This window comes from Triturus cristatus, chromosome 8 (genome assembly GCF_964204655.1).
Source record: "Triturus cristatus chromosome 8, aTriCri1.1, whole genome shotgun sequence".
Lineage (NCBI taxonomy): Eukaryota > Metazoa > Chordata > Amphibia > Caudata > Salamandridae > Triturus > Triturus cristatus.
In genome coordinates, this window is record NC_140591.1 from 860219949 (window position 1) to 860238763 (window position 18815).

General features: G+C 47.9%; 1 protein-coding gene across 4 annotated transcripts in view; it reads left to right on the forward strand.

Moving 5' to 3' along the window:
* Positions 1-18815, forward strand: part of TBC1D23 (TBC1 domain family member 23) — a 558574-nt gene that overhangs the window by 470045 nt on the left and 69714 nt on the right. For all 4 annotated transcript variants that reach the window (XM_085622378.1, XM_085622377.1, XM_085622376.1 and 1 more), the window contains one exon: positions 6173-6308. In XM_085622378.1, coding sequence (XP_085478504.1) covers positions 6173-6308 — 136 coding nt within the window. The remainder of the gene's footprint in view (positions 1-6172; positions 6309-18815) is intronic.

Here is an 18815-nt window from a genome sequence, read left to right on the forward strand (position 1 = left end):
GCCCATTTGGCGCCTTGACAGTTGGGAAAATGAGTAGTCCGAGAGGCGTGTACTCTTTCAGACTAGTACCACCCCTAAGGTGAGCTACCTGAAGTGAATACGAAAATCAGAAGTTTGCCATCTTTGTGATGGCAAACTTGGGAACTCCGGGATAGGTTTATGCCCACTTCCCACAGGAAGTGGTCATATAAGCGGTGTAGTGACTCCATGGGTAAATAGCCCATTGGCTACTACTCTACACTGCCCTAATGTCCCTAAATCTAGTATTTAGGGAAAGCCCCTGGCACAAGGAAATCAGATCCTGCCGACCTTAAAGAGGGACTGAAGAGCCATGAAAAGCAAGAACTGTGGAAGGAGCAACTGACCTGGCGCCAACCCTGCCGGCCTGTACACTGTTCCCGATGATTGTGCCAAAGTCGACTCCCCCTGTAAGCTGCTGTGCCTCCAAAAGCCTGGGAGGACCGCCAGCACTTCTGCCAAGACTCAGGAACTCTTGTGGAGCAGTGGAGCTGCTTCCCTGCACCCTACAGGTACCAAAGAAAGAACTGTGGGGACGCTGAACCGCGTAAACCTGACACTGGCCAACAATACTGCAACCATCGCTCCAAGCCCAAGTGGGCCAGTGTGGTCCCCCAGCCCTCCAAAGAAGAAGCCCACCTTTGGTTTGCCAGGAAGAGACTCCTCGACGCTGCCTGTGTGTGCAGCCCCTCTTGACTAGGAGTGGCTCTGCTGTGAAAAACCCACCGCCTCAAGTCACCTCTACATCCGTTGCCCCTGGTCCAAGTGGCAGTGGACCAAAGGTGTCCCCATGCCCCTGAGCATCGTGAGACCTGAGCCCCATTGTTGGTTCAGCCTAACTGGTTTCGGAGTCCAAGCCTGCAGCCTCTTTTCGACCGGACCGATCCACCTAGAGTAACATTAGGCACCCAATGCTGGAAAGCACCTCTGCACCCAGCCGCCCGAGGTGACCTGCAAATCCAGTCTGCTACCTGAAGAACCTGAGCCAGGACAGCATCCTAAACTGCTCTTGTGTAGCTAAAATTTCAAGACACTGAGGATCGGAGACAGACCACAACCCTCCTTGGGAACCAGGAACTACTGAGAATGGCATCCCTGTTAAGTGTTCTGCTTTGGAACTAATGCCCTCAGTCTACCTGCCACAGGGCTGCTACCTCTTGTTATAGCATCGACAGATGGTCTTCTGACTCAAGAGAATAGTAGGGGTAGACCTAGTTAGCCATTTGTTGTAAGGGTAGGGCATACCCTCTTTCTACAATCTGTAGGATCCATTTATACAATGTTAAGGCGTTTCAGGCCTGTAGAAAGGGGATACTTGTCCTCCTACAGACTGCACCTGATCTTTCAAGAGGAAGATAAAGTGACTTTCCAAGAACTGGGAAGAAGGTGGGCGCAATGTACTGACAACCTCTACCTTTGCCCCTCCCTCCTCTGTTCTACCAGAGCAGTGGGTTTTCGTTTCTGGGAGGGCTGGAGCCCAGTCCTGATAGCGTATCTTGAAACGTCCATTCAATTACAGACACCTCCCCAAAGTGCTCTTTGAGGTGATCCAACAAATTTGAACATCTATATCTGCCATGTCCTATAAAGCATGAGGCTATCATCCTAGGAGACAGTCTGCATTAAGAGAGCGAGGACCAGGCTAATTGCTAACATGATCTTTCTGTCTTATGGCTTCCAACTTTTTTGTTTAACTCTGTGTCAGGAGGGTGAACCGGGAAAGCGCACAGGTTTTATTTAGCACAGGATGACGTCCGCTACACCAGACTTTCCGGGAAAGATTGCACTGTTAAAGAAACGGTGGATCACCTGGTCCAGGCCTGTATCTCCTGCCCGCTATTCAGTTCAACGCCAGGGCCGATGTGGGCTTCTCCCAAATATAATCTGTGTGTGGTTTGCAAGTAGCACTGGCATGTAGAGGTGCATTCCTCCCTATATCGCTCTTCCTCTATGATTCTCTGGTTCTCTCTTCTAGAGCTCAAAAGAATTTCCTTTGTGCTCAATGCTGGTTGTTCTGAGTTGGGAGTGATGCCGGTAATGGGCCTACTAGAAAACTTCAGCTTGCACTAGCAGAAAAAAAGGACACTTTGTGCTTGAGTAGGGCCCACTGGCAGAACCCCCAAGTGGTCCTGTAGATTTTTTATGTGCACCATAGGGCACACTAGAGGGGGACAACACATGCCAGAAGATCTCCATCATTGCATGGAGGTAAATGACTGGATCAGTCCTTGTCACTGTGAATCCTAGAATTGCCTTAGGAAGCATCAGTGTAGTGCGACCAGTGCAGGCCCTAGATCTGGCATTTGCAGCTCTGGAGGAGTCGGTCCCTCAGGCTGAGGTGATCTAAAACCTACTTTTCGGAGGTGGCATCAATTGGGGTCGGAGAGGACAGATCAGAATTACTGTGTGATCTCAAGTGGTATCATGGAAACTCACATCCATGCTTCCCTTTCTTTTTAGATTTCCTCCGTTTGTCTCTGGAGGACTTAGAGGAGCTTGAGAATGGGGAAAGAAACCTCGACCTGGAGAACAAGAAAAGTCAAACCCCAAGCTTATTCCACTCGCAGGATATAAAGAGATTGTCCTTACCTTTATTTATGATCTTTGGGTTCATGCTGCGGCACTGCTCACATTACCGTCATGCCTTGACCCCAGACATCACAACCAGACATAGTTTTTAGCCAATTTTATCCCTAGTAGAAATTGCGCAGATAATACTAAACAGATTGTACATCTTTTAGACAAAGCCACTTAAGAGAGAGAGAAATTTTGCTATTTTCCATTAATAACGAGAAGGCATTTGATCGTGTTCATTGGCCCTACTTGGCCGAGACACTGGCATATTTCGGTCTTGGGGAACGGTTTAGTGCCTGGATTCTTAGTGGCTATGGGGGAACCGAGGGCCTCCTTTACAGTCAATGGGAGAAACTCAGCCCAATTTCCCATACGTTGCAGCACACAACAGGGATGCTCCTTGTCTCCCCTCCTGTTTGCGTTCCAAATGGAGCCTTTAGCCCAGAGGGTTAGGGATCACCCAAACATCACAGGGGTGAGCTTTGGGGTTGAGGAACAGGTCATCACCCTTTACGCAGGTGGTGATGTTGTTTCCCTCGACAACCCTAGATAGGCCCTTTCCAGCTTCTTGGATGAGCTGCGGCATTTCAGCGCAGCGGCGGGATTTCATATGAACCTGGCTAAATCACTGACCTTGGACTTCACGGTCTCGCCTACCGCAAATGACTATCTGACTCAGAACCACTCGATCCGGTGGGCTTTGGGTTCTCTACCATACCTGGGTATTCACCTGGTCCCGACCTTTGCTGGGATCATGACTCTCGACTATCAGGACCTGACTAAGAGGGGGAAGGCTGATTTGGCACTTTGGCAACTATATAATCTCTCCTGGCTAGGACGGGTCACCGCCCTCAAAATGGCAATCCTGCCCAAGATTTGAGACCTTTTTCAAACACTCCCCCCTACAGCCCCGTCGGGACACTCCAGATTCTAGCAGATGCACTACAGCATTTCGTGTGGGCTGGCAAACGACCCAGAATGAAACGTGTTTGCATTTGGCGTCCCCCAATCGAGGATGGTCTGGAAGTCCCTTGCCTACTACATTATTTTCTAGCTACAGAGCTTCAGTATTTGGTGGAGTGGTCCAGCCCAGAGTCGGAAAAGGCGTGGTTATAATGGATAGAGCACTCGCGGAAAAGCTTTATGGAAGGTTCCATTTCTGGCCCTCACTCTCTACCCTGCAAATCTGTACTTGTCCTTTTGTCACCACGCCTATCCTGAGGGCATGGGATAGTCTGGCGACTTGGAGGGGCCTTACAACGTTCCATTCCCCTTTAACTCCGGTATTTGGAAATGGGAACTTTACTCCTGGTCTGGATAGCACGCTGTTCAAAGCTTTGTTTTAGGGTTTTAGAAAAACAATAGTTCTGGTGTGGCCTAAAGGGCCATTCAGAAGTGACCCTGTGCGGGGCACTATGATTAAGAGTAGGAAGTTAATTCTTAAAGGGAGCGGTAAGTAATATACAAAGGGACATGTAGGTCAGTTTATGACAGATATTTATTCCAAAGCAATAGTATTCAGGTGCTCACACAATAAGTGACAATAAGCGTGACGTGAAAAGTGAGGGTGATATTAAAATAAAGACATCCCATTGACAACAGTAGCAGGAACTCCTTAGAAAATGTTTACAGAGTAAAAGGAGTTCATGTTGTAGGGGGTCAACGGCATTTTGATCTCAATTATTTGAGATCATCTTCAGGACATACATAGGTGAGCAAGTTGAATTGGGTGTGAATGCTGTTAAATCAGCATCAGTAGTGGCAAGCGCCTGTGAAACGCTCAGGTAGTCTCCACGAGAGCGCGTGATAAAAATGGGTGCGAATGCGGTTAAATCAGCATCAGTATTGGCAAACGCCTGTTAAACGCTGCGGTAGTCTTCACAAGAGCGCGTGATAAAAATGTTGTAACAGAAGTTAACTGCCAGATTCCGGAAGGACAGCTCGGTAGTTCAAGGCGCCGTTCAGAGCCAAATACTTATTTTGGGCGAACAGGGGGCACTTAATGAAAACCTGGAAATGAAGAGCGGAGCTGCTTTGGTTGCCTGTGCTGAGTGCAAGCTTGGGAACAGGCAGGATGCCGGTCCATAGCCACTTGATTGATGCAGAGGGCCCTATCAAATTTTAATCTTTGCATGCAGACTTTGTGATTCCGGAAAGGGAAAAGTTAGGGTACATGCAGATCAGACACTGGTTAATGCAACCGGTAATAAGGGAGGCTGCACAAGGGCAGCTGACAATAATATTTGAGCTTTGGCTTCTTAGCAAGGTCTCAGATAAGCGCCTCATTACCGAACTGTATGGGATGCTGTTGAGGGGGAGCCTGGGTCGAAATCCCCTGCGCAAGTCCTGTGTGAATTGAAAATTGGCAGACAACTGTCCCCTAAGGACTGGCAGGACATTTATAACCACAACATTTAACATGTCTAGCATTGAGACTGCAACGAGAATTGCCACGTACTGATACCTGACCTCGGTGGATTCCCTCTCTTGCACAGAGGGAATCTAGCGCGTAGCGATAGGTGTTGGAGGCATTGTGATTCCCACAGAACTTTTGTACATATCTTGTTGTAATGCCCTAGACTTAAACAGTTTTGGAATGAGATCCTGACTGATATAGACACTCACTTTAATACCAAACTACCCAGATTTCCTTCATATATCCTATTGGGACTTCCAAACCCACTCGCATACCCACTTAAATCCCAGGGGGGCCGACATGTCTCTGCCACTAGGGAAGGTACACGAGTCAATCTTAGCCTATTGGGGAACAAAAAATTTTCCGTCCTGGAAGAATTGGCTACACAGTGTTTGCCATCTTCTGGGGATGGAGAGGCTTTCTTTAACACTTACGCAGCAAGGGGACTCATACTGGGATATCTTTCAACTATTTATTTTGCTCCTCTCCCAGGAATTTATAGAGTTAACCTGTCCAGGATAGCTGACGTTTCTCTGACTGACTAGTCCGGCACACTGAACTACCCTGATGCCCCGTCCATATATATATCTCCGATACAACATGATCTCATTTATTGTTGGTGGCTGGATGGGTGTGCGATAGGTGGGGAGATGGTTGAGCGGAGTTTATTGAAAATGTTGCAAATTATCAAAGTGAAGTTTAATCTTCGAGATGGTACAGCTCTTTTGAATGTCTTGGCTTTATCTGCTTGTGCAACAATAATAAAAAATGTAACCATAAAGTTCATTATTCTGGCCTGAAGTTTTTACTAACATTTTTACTATAGCACGATGTGTATAAATTGTACTTTATGGCATGACAGACCACAATAGGTTTTTGTCTATGGTCAAGTGTTTGTACGTTTGTTCTGTGTCCCCTGGCCAAGAGTGGATATCTCTTCGAATATTTTATGCTTGGTAGCTGTATATTTTCCAGTTTTTATTTTAATGTTTCCTTTTATAATTATTTTAATTGTACTACTTTTGTGGCCATTAGTCATAATAAAGTAAATAGAGAAATAAGTGTAGGCTTAAAATAATAACCTAATTTAAAGGTAAGCCTGTTTTTTCTATATTATAAACAGTGTATGTGTAAAATCTTGTTTTTTTTCTATCTTTTTTCCAGAGGATAATGATAGCTCTCCAATGTCAGATGATGATCGGAAAGAAATAGTTAACATTCAAACTTGGATAAATAAGCCAGATGTTAAAAATCATTTCCCGTGTAACGAGGTAAAAGAAAACGGGCACATGTTCCCAAGGTATGTTACTGTTCTCTACTCCTTAGAGTATTAACAGTTATAAAAATAAATTTTGATAAAGGGGCGGAGTGAGAAGACATGCTGCAAAATAATCATTTTGAGTAATATTAACCTAGACCACAGTAAAGCATAATTGTAGACTGAGGTATAGAAAAAGCTGTGAAGGACTTGTTTGCGCTGTTGAGTCCGCTGTAATTTGAAAAAAGACCAATTCTGAAAATAATCAGTGTAGCAAAACTATTGAAATATATGAACTACTAAAATGGTACTATATGAATCGTTCAAAGACCTAGAGCTTCAGAAAATAGCCCTAGGTGTCTTTTACCCATGGAGTATACGGTGTGAAGACTTGTCTAGTGGTTGGGAATAGAAAAAGTTGGTGATGCCTTCAAACTATCCAAACATTGTCAACATGAATTTTAACATGATGTTAGTTGTTTTTGTTGCCAATATAAGGTAGTTTTGTGACCCAGTGGGTCAAGGTTTTCCAGTCAGAAGCGTATCAGGATATCCCCTTCTTAATGCCTTTCCTGTTCCGTCATCAGGCACTTGTCATGGACATTTTGGTCAGTTCCTCCAATGCTTATATGTAAGGGGACAAGTGATAATGAAGGACGCCGTCAATGGCAAAAGTGTTAAATAACAAATGCTGACTTTACAAAAGACTGTCCTTCCTAGATCTGTTCTATGGTGTGTTTTAGAGAACTGTTCATTTTCCTAAAGATGTATAGGAAAACACAATGTTTTGTTAAAATAACCCTCGCCCACCAAAAGGTCCCTTGGTGGCGTGCTTCATCATCGGGTTCTTCCCACCCAGCTGCGGGACGGGGTGTGCTGCGACCAATGACAACGGTGGAAGCACTTGTTGGTGAAGTGATGCTATGTGTGATGTGATTGGAAGGGTCAGAGTGAATATAGTGGGATTAAAAAATACCTGTCTGAGTGGAAACTAAAATGTAATAATCCCCATTGCTGGTATTATTAAAAGTGGGGAGTGGAGGATGTATGCTGTAATGGGCTGCTACCTCCCTAGTCCTAGACTAGATAGCATAATTCTAGTTGTTAAGGGTGGACTTTCTTTTGTTTTTTCATGATTTACAGAGGAGGGTGAGTCCACTACTTACTGAACCTCTTCACTCCTTTTCTTGTTTATATTTCTTACAAAAGACTGTTCAGGATAGTCAGGATACATTTTAAGGTATCCATGAAGGGCGAATAGGAAAGCCCTGGACCAGATCAAGCAGGCACTAAGTGATCTGTATTATACTAAGAGTGGTGCATTTAACCATTCTTATATGCAATGGGTCTACGAGGAGAGTCATTTTACTGGGACATTTTTAGCCTGGCAGGCACGAGAACAGGCTGCCTGCCAGTAACATGATACATGTTCTGAAATGTCCGGTGTCTGGGGTTCGGTATAAACTGGGTAAAAATCATGCTCGAGAATTATAGACCGATATATAATTAGAATCAAGTGGTGCATAAAAAAGTGTTGGGGAATTGTTTAGCAGGTCTACCTATCCTTACCTTATTTGAGGAAGATAGGGAAAGTATGATCTGTCCCTTCACTAAAGAAGAATTAGAAGAGGTGGTTAAGAACCTCCCAAAGTGTAAGGTATGCAGCCCTCATGGCTTCTCAGCAGAATTTTTTTAGTCCTTCCTAGAAGTACAGGCAGATTATTTGGTATTGGTTACCAATGCAATGTTGAAGTGTGGCCCAATCCCAGCATCTTTTAGTATGGGGAACGTTAGCTTTTTATTAAAAAAGGAAAAGGTGGAGAAGACTCAAATTCGTACCGCCCAATTACTTTACTGAAATCTGATTATAAAATAATTATGAAATTGTTGTCTAAGATTTAATTGGATAGCAGCAACACTGATCCATCAGGACCAGAATGGTTTTACCGGCAGACGTCAGCGAGGCACAAACATGCATTACTGATGCACTGGACTATATTTCAGTTAATAGTACTGCAGCTATAGTCCTTTTATTAGATGCAGTAATGGCATTCGACCTGGTGGTCTCGGAAACACTTTTTAGTATCTTAGCCATATTTGGGGTTCCTCCCCAGATCACAGGGTTGGTACATAAAATGTATTTGAATGCGGAAGCCGATATTATAATTTATGCCACAGAGCTGGGTAAATTACAAGTTTGTTGAGGTACCAGACAGGGTTGCCCTTCATCGCCAATCCTGTTTGCCTTTTTTATCGAGTCCTTGGCGATTGGGATTAGACAGAATGACAATATCCGACCTTCCATTAGACAGATGGGCAAGATACAACTATACGCTGGCGATATCATACTGATTCTTGATGGTAATAAAGGCTCGCATGAGAAAGCTTTTGAGACTTTTTTGCTATTTGAGAAGTTGGGGGGGCTATAAAATCAATAAGAAAAAAACTGTAAATATTTTATGCAGGTGTAGTTCGGACAGGTTACTCCCAGAAATATTCTCTTGTGTGAATACTCAACCAAAGAGGTACCTCGGGATTAGATATTCTTCTAAAATCGAAAATTTATATGATCTTAATTTTGCCCCTTTGCTTCTAAAAGTCAACGCTATGTTTGCCCGTTGGAATTCCCTTCCTCTAACTATTGCTTTGATTAAAATGTTGATTCTTCTATTAATTAATTTTCTTTTTTTCAGGCACCCCATGCTTGTTAACAGCATCCTGTTTTTTTTAAGACAATGGAGTCCATGTTTGTCATGTATTTGGCAAAATAAAATAGACGGATTAGCATTTAGCACTTTTAATGAAGAACTGGAGATGGGTGGGTTGGCACTTCCCAATGTAAAGTATATTATTTGCCATAATTTGCACAGTATATGTTTAGATTTAATTTGAAGCTTAGAATAGGCGATATGTTTAAGAATGATTTTATGCAGCTGATTCTTAATGAGTATGCTATACCTGGCGTGTTAGAATTAACAAAATCACCCAAAAAAGTTTGCTACAAAAGTTAATTTGTTTTTTAGGAAAAGTACGGATTTCCATCGGAGATATGCTATATTAATGCTGCTACACCTTTGTCAGAGCTGGCTGGGGAGTCCAGTTGGCTCCTGGTGTAGTGCAAAAATGGGAGTGAGTCGGGTTAGGAAGGTAGCAAACTTTCTGTCTGGTGAGAGGTGGAAGAATTCACTGGAAATGTGTTAATCGGTTCAAGATGATTTTCTGCTTCCCGGTTCCTTTAAAATATTGGGCAGTATATTCAACTGCTTGGAGTGCGGGTAGATCTGGGGCCATAAAAAAATTGTAATTGTGTTAGTGGTAGCTCCTGATTATAAGCAAGCGGGAGAATGGTAAAGACTGCTCGCCTCTATGAACGGCCCGGATCTTTGTCAAAAAGCAATTTAAAAAAATGGGAAAAGTTCAAAGGGTTAGAATTAATGAAAAAGATGTGTGGCGAAATTAATATGCTGAATTTTAAGGTCTTGAGAGGAGCCAATTGGCACATAATGCTATTTTTTAGGTTGAAATCTTTTTATTGATTTAACAACAAACAAGATGGAGTGAGAAAGAAGACCCAAGTTATGGGTCGGTAGCCAACTGAGTGCTTTGCAGAGCATCAAATTAAAACTAAAATTAACCTTCCCGCTCCCCTCCCACCCTCTCCTCTCCCCTCCTGTCTCCTCCCCATCCAATCTGCTCAAACATAAAATTGGAAATTGGGCTCAGCACCCCGTCACTCTGTGTGATTTTTGTGTGGGCTGCATCTTGGTTCAGAGCAGGGAGACGCAGCAGTCGCAAGTATCTAGGGCAGGATAGTTCACGGAATTCAGAGCATAGTAAAGTGACTAAGGGTCGCCACACGTCGGCGAAGAAAGCCCCATCCCCCTGAAGCGAGAAGGAGATGCGTGCCATACCCAGCACGTACCATAGGATGTGTAGCCATCCCTGGAAGGTTGGCGTCTTATCTGTGCCCCATAGAGATAATATATTCTGTAATGCCGCCCCTAGAGCTATACCCAGTTGCTTGCCTTTATGGGACTTAAAGGGATAGGTAAGCATGTCAGATACTCCCAGGCCCACATATGCAGGGAAGCGTAAGAGCGTGGTATCAAAGTGCCGGTCAATCTCGTCTAGTACTTATGTCCAATAGGTTGTGAGATTGGGACACTCCCACAACAAGTGTAATAATGTGCCCTCTGCCTCACAGCCCCTCCAACAAGTGAGAGAACAGTCGGTGTCGCTTTTGTGGAGTCGGGAGGGTGTGAGATACCAATACGTCATGATCTTAGTGGCTGTCTCTATGCTGGAAGTATTGCGTGCTGAGTGTCGGGCTGTGTAATGAATATCTGTCCATTCTCTGGGAATCAGTGTCTGTCCGAGCTCAGCATCCCATCATCTTTGGCCCGCTGGTTTGACCACCTGTTCTGGGGGATGCAGTTCTGTGATAAGTCTCTTTGTAGATTGTTTCGAAAGCAACCATCGCTCGTACTGAGTGAGATGTCTTTCCGCCCCAGGGCAGATCTGGGGTTGCAGGACCCAATGCCGTATTTGCAAATGATGGTAGCGCTCGGTTTCAGGCATATTAAAATCAGATTTAAAATCCTCAAAGGATCGGGGGCTCTCTATAGCGAGAAAATGCCCTATAGACATGCGTCCAGCTTTATCCCAATGACTGAAAGCCTCCCAATCAAGGCCTGGTGTGAAGTTTGCAATTTCAGTAATAGGAGTAAGAGGTGATGAAAAGGTTGTTAAATTACTGTGTATGACTGTGGCGTCCCAGGCTTTCAATGTAGCTCGTACCACTGGTGAGCCGCACAGCCCAGTGGACCTGGAGGCTTTACAGAGGAAGGGGACCTTCTAGAGAGACTTTCCGGCCAATGCACGCTCCATAAAGAGCCAGTTCTTCTCAGACTCCGGTTAGGCCCACTCTAATAAAACGCGTAGCTGCATTGCTTTGTAGTATGCTCATCTTGAGAGCTATCTCCCTGCCTAGCCACAAGAGATTGAACGGCCGCCACCGCTTAAGTTCTTGTCTGGTCTGTCACAGTAACCTGGTGTAGTTCAGGGATAGTGTCTCAGCCGTGGAGACTGACAACAATATGCCCAAGTATGGGATGACCCTCTGATCCCAATGAATAGGGCACGCTAGAGCTAGAGTAGCGACAGTTGACTGCTGCAGAGAGAAGCCAAGCGCTTGGGACTTAGTTACATTGATCTTAAAGCCAGAGGCTGTTGAGAATTCCTCTAACTCCGCCAAAAAAGCCGGGACCGAAGTCTGGGAGGACTCCAACGTGGTGATGACATTGTCTGCGTAATGGCTGATAGTATGCCGCTCTCTCCAAAAAAGGATCCCCTTGATCCACTGGTTTTCCTGAACCCTCTGGGAGAACGGCTCCAAATAAAGAGCAAACAGGAGGGGGGAGAGCGGACAGCCCTGTCGTGTGCCCCTGGAGATATAGAGAGGGTCGAGGTGAAGCCATTCTCCCGAACAGTGGCTGAGGGGTGGCTATAACTGCTGATCACCCATTGGCGAAACTGGTGCCCTATTCCAAACTCCTCCAAGACGGTCTCCAAAAGAGGCCAATGAGCCCTATCAAACGTCTTTTCTGCGTCTATCGATAGGAAGACACGCTCCTCAGACTGACAATGTGACTTATCCAGAAGATGCAGTAGCCTTCTGGTATTTTCACTACATTGCCTAGTCGCAACAAACCCGGCCTGGTCCGGTTCTATCAATCCCGGCATCATAGGTCCCAACCTGGATGCTAGGATCCTAGTGAAAAGTTTAAAATCTATGTTCAAGAGGGATATCTGCCTGTAAGAGGCGCAATATCTATTGTCCTTTCCTTGTTTGGGGAAGATGGCTATCGATGACATGAGCATTGTAGGCTGCAACTCTGGGGCACTGTCAATAGTATTAAAAAGCTGAGTCAGTATTGGAGCTAGAATGGAACAGAAGGTTTTTATAAAAGATGACCCTGAAGCCAGCTGGGCCAGAAGATGTGAGGAGTTTAAGTCGAGCTATGGCGGAGAGGACCTCTTTGGTCCTAATGGGGCTATCTAGGGCAGCTGCCTGGTCGGGCGTCAATCAGGAATGCGTTATGCCCTGGCAGTACCTAGAGGGGTTCTGGTCAGGCAGTGGCTAAGCAGTGTATAGAGTCTCGTACAAGTCCCTAAATGCATTGGCTATATCCCTTTCCCGTGTGAGCTCCACACCCCCCTCAGCCAGAAGAAGCGGGACTGTTGCCGCCTGTCGCTGTGTGCGCAATGTATGGGCCAACAAGCGGCCACATTTGTCCCCTCCTGTATAGAATGTATGCTTCAGGCAAAGAGCGGCATATTCCGCTCTATCAAGGTCCAAGCTGGCTAGTTGAGCTTGCGCTGCTTTAAGTTTCCTCCAGATTCGGGGGCTCCTGTCCTCTTATGAATACCTTCTAATTCCAATACTTGCTTGGAAAGTTTGTCCCTTTTCTCCCTGCGTGTCCTATTGTCAGCGGCTGATGTGGCTATTAGGTCACCCCGGACAACTAATTTGAGGGTTTCCCAAAGGGATGATTGAGGTGTCCTGCGTGTCATTAGTAGCTAAGAAGTTTTCCAATGTTTTAGTAAGGCGTGTTACAACTTCATGGCGGTGAAGGAGTGTATCTCTGAGTCTCCAGGAGTACGACGTACGTGGAGAGGGGGAGGGACAGCAATTTGGCAGAGAGGGCCGCATGGTCTGAAAGGGCCTGTGGTTCGATTTCCGAGCTCTGTACAATCTGGAGAAGAGACCGAGTCGTTGCGAAATAATCTAGTCTTACTTATGTTCCCCGGCCGTGAGAGTAGAAAGTGTAGTCAAGTGTATGAGGGTGAAAATGCCGCCACAGGTCTACCAACCCCAAGTCTTGTAACCACTGGCGAAAGGTATCAGAAAGAGACCCCGTCTGACCCTGCCTCTGTGTTGAGTGGTCAAGTTGGTCATCGAGCACGACACCCCCTTATAAAGATTTGTCTGCCAGGTGTTAATGTCAAGTCTCCTATCGCCTTGTGTAAGAACGCCTCTTGGCCCACGTTAGGAGCATAATGGCGAGTGTGAGTGTGTGTCCCCCTATAGTCACTGAGAGCGCCAGGAGCCACCATCTGACCTCCGATACCTTGGCTCCCACCTTCCCAGGAAACGTAAGAGCGATAAGAATGGCAATGGGAGGGAGGAAAAGTTTGCTGTGGAAAGGCCTTAGAGCCCATCCAATGTGTGTCACTGAGCAGCAGATGGGTCTCTTGCAGTAAGCATATGTGGGCTCCTTAATTTTCTTGATAAGACAGGATAGCTCTGCGTTTAATGGGGTTATTAAACCCTTTCACGTTCAACGTCAAGATTGTGACACTCATTTACTTAGAAGGGGTGAGCGTGGTGTTCTGTTGGTGTATTCGGGCCAATCTAACCCCTGTTAGCCAGGTCCACCAGTACCCGAAACATAATGCCCATAGTGTGCAAGATGCAAAAACAACAATTGATGGCCAGAATGCAGTACAATGTCGTACATCCACCCCAGTACAGAGATCTGGGCCTTAATCCATCGTTTTTTTGCTCACCATGCCATTCCAGTTTGGACGCAGCCATATGCAAATCAGTCTTGACCCTGCGCCCAATGGGAACAGTTCAGCCCGAACAGCCAGGCCAGGTCCTCCCTGGACTGGAGACGAGCATCATAGGACCGGTTTCGGGCTTTCAGCCCTCATCAGCCAGGATAGCTTGACTCCAGTGGCATGGAGAGCACGGGACCCACATCTGGGCATACCCGTCCCACTCGGGGTGACAACTGCAATAACAATTGTGTGTCTTTTGTTTTTTCGCCCTAAGTGCGCCGGGTATGCCCAGACGTGTTCACTGTGCCACTGGATTCAAGCTATCCTGGCTGAAGAGGGGTGAAACCCCAAAGCTGGTTCTAGTACGCTTGTTTCCAGTCCAGGGAGGACCTGGCTTGGCAGTTCGGGCTAGGCTGTTCCCATGAGGCAGAGGGTCAAGGCTGATTTACATATGGCCAGGTCTAAACTGGGGTGGCACGGTGAGCAAAAGAATGATGGATTTAACCCAGATCTCTTGACTGGGGGTGAATGTTTTGATTTGTTCTGCATTCCGTCCATCAATTGTGTGTCTTTTGCTTTCTCGCCCTAAGTGCGCCGGGTATGCCCAGACGTGGGTGCCGGGCTCACTGTGCCACTGGATTCAAGCTATCCTGGCTGAAGAGGGGTGAACCCCAGAAACCGGTCCTAGGATGCTTGTTTCCGGTCCAGGGAGGACCTGGCTTGGCAGTTCGGGCCGGACTATTCCCATGAGGCACAGGGTCAACGCTGATTTGCATATGGCCAGGTCTAAACTGGGGTGGCATGATGAGCAAAAGAATGATGGATTTAACCCAGATCTCTTGGCTGGGGTGAATGTTTTGATTTGTTCTGCATTCTGGCCATCAATTGTGTTTCTTTTGCTTTCTCGCCCTAAGTGCGCTGGGTATGCCCAGATGTAGGTCCCGGCCTCACTGTACCACTGGATTCAAGCTATCCTGGCTGAAGAGGGGTGAAACCCCGAAACCGGTCCTAGGATGCTTGTTTCCTGTCCAGGAGGACCTGGCTTGGCAGTTCAGGCTGAACTGTTCCCATGAGGCACAGGGTCAAGGCGGATTTTCATATGGCCAGGTCTAAACTGGTGATAGAATCTAGATTCTCTGGTTGGCACAGGTAGGTACTTGTGCCAAGCAGGGAACCTTTCCTCCAGTCAGGGTAAGGGGTTACACTCTAACAATAACCCCTGCTCACCCTCTAGGTAGCTTGGCGCGAGCAGACAAGGCGTTATCTTAGGCATAATGGTTAAGCATTTGGGACCACATACAACAATTCAATGACACCCCCACAAATGGACTCCACACTGGGTTTATCAATAATAATTATTTTATGTATAAGCAGATTTAGCACAAGACCCAATAACGTTAAGACGGGCCCACAATACTTTGCAATAAGTAGTTCTTGAGTTTAAGCGTATTTCAGGAGTTCTGTGCGCGTCGTGCGGTTCATATGACTGGAAGAGGCTTGCAAGTGGGGCTCACAAGCGTTTGCAGACGCTCCGGGCGATGCGTACACCTTACGGTGCGAAGGGAGCACAGTACCTTTATCTTTCAGGAGTTCGTCACGGACGATGCGGTGAATCCCAGCGCGTTTGTACGGCGCGATGTCCTTTCAATTGTGGTGCGAGCTACGGCTCGAAGTGGGCCTCAGTCGCGATGCTCAGGGGGACAGTGCGGGTGTACGGTGTGCTGGCTCTTTGTTGCGGCGTTCGAGCCGTACCGTGAGAGCGGCGCCTTTGCTCTCAGCGCGATGCGAAGCAGGCAGTACGCTCCGGGGGGGGCACGTACCAATCACTCTACGCACCACAGCCTGCCCTCAGCAAGGGTAGGGGGCCATGCAAAAGGGGTAGGATGCGGAGAGGGGCAAATAACAAGTGTCACAAAGTCCTTCCTTTACGTTGCGAGCTACGGCTCGTGGGGCCTTAGTCGCGGTGCTCGGGCTGGGCAGGGGGGCACAGGCTTGCCAAAGTATGCGCCGAGTTGAGAGGCGCACACTTTTCTCGGCGTCAGCTTCACGGGGAGAGCGGCGGTTCTCAAGGGGGGTGAAGTCCACTGGTCCTGGGACTTCGTTCAGGGGGCAAGCTCAGCACAAGCCCTTGGAGACCTTAAACAGCACAAGTTGAAGCAAAATTTATCAGCAATCTTTCTCCTCTCCTTCAGCAGCAAGGCAACCACTGCAGGCCAATCCCCCAGGTCAGGGACAATACTCCTCCTACAGCTCTCCCGGTTCCTTCCCCCTCAGGCAGAGGTTCGTCTTGTAGCAGGATCTGGTTTCTTAGGAGCACGGCTCCTACATTTATACTACATTTCTTTTGTTCTCCCAGGCCAGGGTGGGCCTTGCCTAGTTCAGGCCAGTTCTGGAGCACTTTGTTGACACGATGCAGGCTTCTTCATTCAGGGTGCAGGGCAGAGTCATCAGATGCTCCACAGGGGGCGGAGCCGGCATTGTGGTGGCAGAGCACAGTCCTATTCAGAGTCCAGGTGTACTCCTCCCACCCATCTACCTGTCAATCGTCCTATTCACCACCAGGCTACCTAGCCCTGCCCATCTGGGTTTCCCCAGCCCTGTCACTCACGCAAGCCAGACAGCAGATACACATCAAGCAGAGGCGGGCTGAAATGGTTAGGCAAGCAAAGGCCAACTTTCTAAAAGTGGCATTTGCAAACGCAGAATATTAAAATCAACCTTACTAAAAGATGTACCTTATTATTCTGAGTTCAGGCATACCAAACTCGATTTTCCACCATGTTCCCTGGGCCTGTTAGGATCATAGGATGTAACAATCTTAACAGCCCATGCTGGCCTATGAGAACAGGGTAGCCTTACAATAGTGAAAAACGAAAATGGCTGTAATTCCCTATTAGGACATGCCACACACATCAGGGCTTGTCCTACCTTATGCTTAAAATGCACCCTTCCCTTGGGCCTACCATAGGGGTGACTAATATGATGTTAAGGGAAGGTTTAGGGACTGGCAAGTGTGTGCACTTGCCCGGTCAGCATGTCACTACCAGACTGCACGCAGGTTCTGCAATGGCAGACCTTAGACACATTTTACCAGGCCGCTTCTGTGGGTGGCACAACCAGTGCTGCAAGCCCACCAGCAGCATTTGTATTTACAAGCCCTGGGCACCCCTGGTGCACTTTACTGGGGTCTGACAGTAAACCAAATAAGCCAATCATGAGATCCAACCAACATATATTTTTTACAATAGGGAGAGCATATGCACTTTAGCACTGATCAGCAGTGGTAAAGTGCCCAGAGTCATAAAACAGCCAACACGTCCGAAAAATATAGGACGAAGGAAAACAAAAAAATTCAGGGATGACCCTGCAGGAAGGGCCAAGTCCAACACGACCCCCTTCCAGCCAAAACGCAGGGTAGCCCAATCACTACCGTGATGGGCTTCCCTGCTTCGGGCGATAGAACACGGACCTGGCCAGCAACGGCAGGGGCAGACTCTAGTTTTACGCCAATCTGAACCTATTGGAATCCCTCCGTCCACACTCTCAGGGCCCACCAAGCCAATCCATGGGGAACCCTTCTCCTCACCTGTGGACACCACCTGTGCAGCACCTAACCTTAACTGGCTCACAGGTGTGTCCCAACAGACAGACAGCAAAATGCTACAGTGGCCACTGACAGTAGTCAGGGATGGGACCCAGGCCACATGCCTCTCAGGGCTCTCAAACCTCTGTGGCGCCAGGGAACAGGGGGCAGTAGCCCCAGGTGCTTGGCACCCTTTGTCCGTTCTCCCTCCTGTCAGGTCAGGTATGACATCCTGGCACTGACCCACCAGCCCCAGGCCTGTACCCGGCGGCTGGACCAAAGACTGGGGTGGCCTCTCCCACACCCGGTCCTCCTCCTTGGGGCTCTGTACCCTCCAACTTGGAGTAGTACCCCCTTCCAGAATTGCCAGGGCACCTGTGGCAGGTGTCCTGCACAATTCGCCCACCAGTTCAGGGGTTCTATCCTGCAACTGGGTGTCCAGGTCAGGGGGGACACCCTGAACCTGGCCCTCCAACCTAGGGTCTAAACCCTTCAGTTGAGCCGGGGTCAGAGGCGAGGACTCCCTCCCTCTGCACCCCCTTCCAGATGGCTGTACCCTCCCACCTGGAGTGGTACACCAAGAAGACAGACTGGTAGGGACACTGATTACAGATGTCCCTCCCTCCAGGTCAGACAACACCTGAGCCTGGCTTCCCAACCCTGGGACCAACCCATGCGGTTGAACGCTTACCTGGTGCACCACGACTTCCCGGGGAGCACGTATGCCCCCCCCCCTGAGGGTGACACATAACTCGTGTGTCGTGTGACAGTCTGCCTGGCGCAGATCTCCCAACCCCTGTCCATCTGACAGTGCACGAAGATCCCCCAGGACAGAAGTGGTGTCGCCATGGTCATTCACTGGGGACGCAGCCCTTCTGGCTGGCCCCTGACCCACTGGTTCTTCCACTGGGGACTCTTTCCCCCTCTCACCCCTCACTCTGGACTTCTGCACCCTCCAAACTGGAGCGGTACTGCCAGACACCAGAACTGATGGAGGCCTGCTTACAGTCACTCCCCGTTCACCAGACACTAGGGGATCCCGCACAACGGGCAGCCCCTCAGGACAGACTAGGCTCCCCACCTGGTGTTCCCTTAAAGAACCATCCAGGCTCTGAGACTGAGGTTGGGCACTACCGGGACATAACCCATTCTCACTCCTTCCCCTTAAAGACAGGACTTGAGGCCCTACACCCCTCTCACTACTACAGGACCTAGTTGGGCTACGCTGAGCCACTTCCACCACACTGGGTTTGAAGATACCTGAGCCACTCATCTTGGGATCACTCCCCAATGCCTTTCCAGACCCTTTGGACTCCACCAAAAGGTCTGCCTCCAATGCGAGCTCCCTGCGGTCAGAGAACTCACTCTCCCATAGGTGTTGGCATAGCTCTGGAAAACAGGGA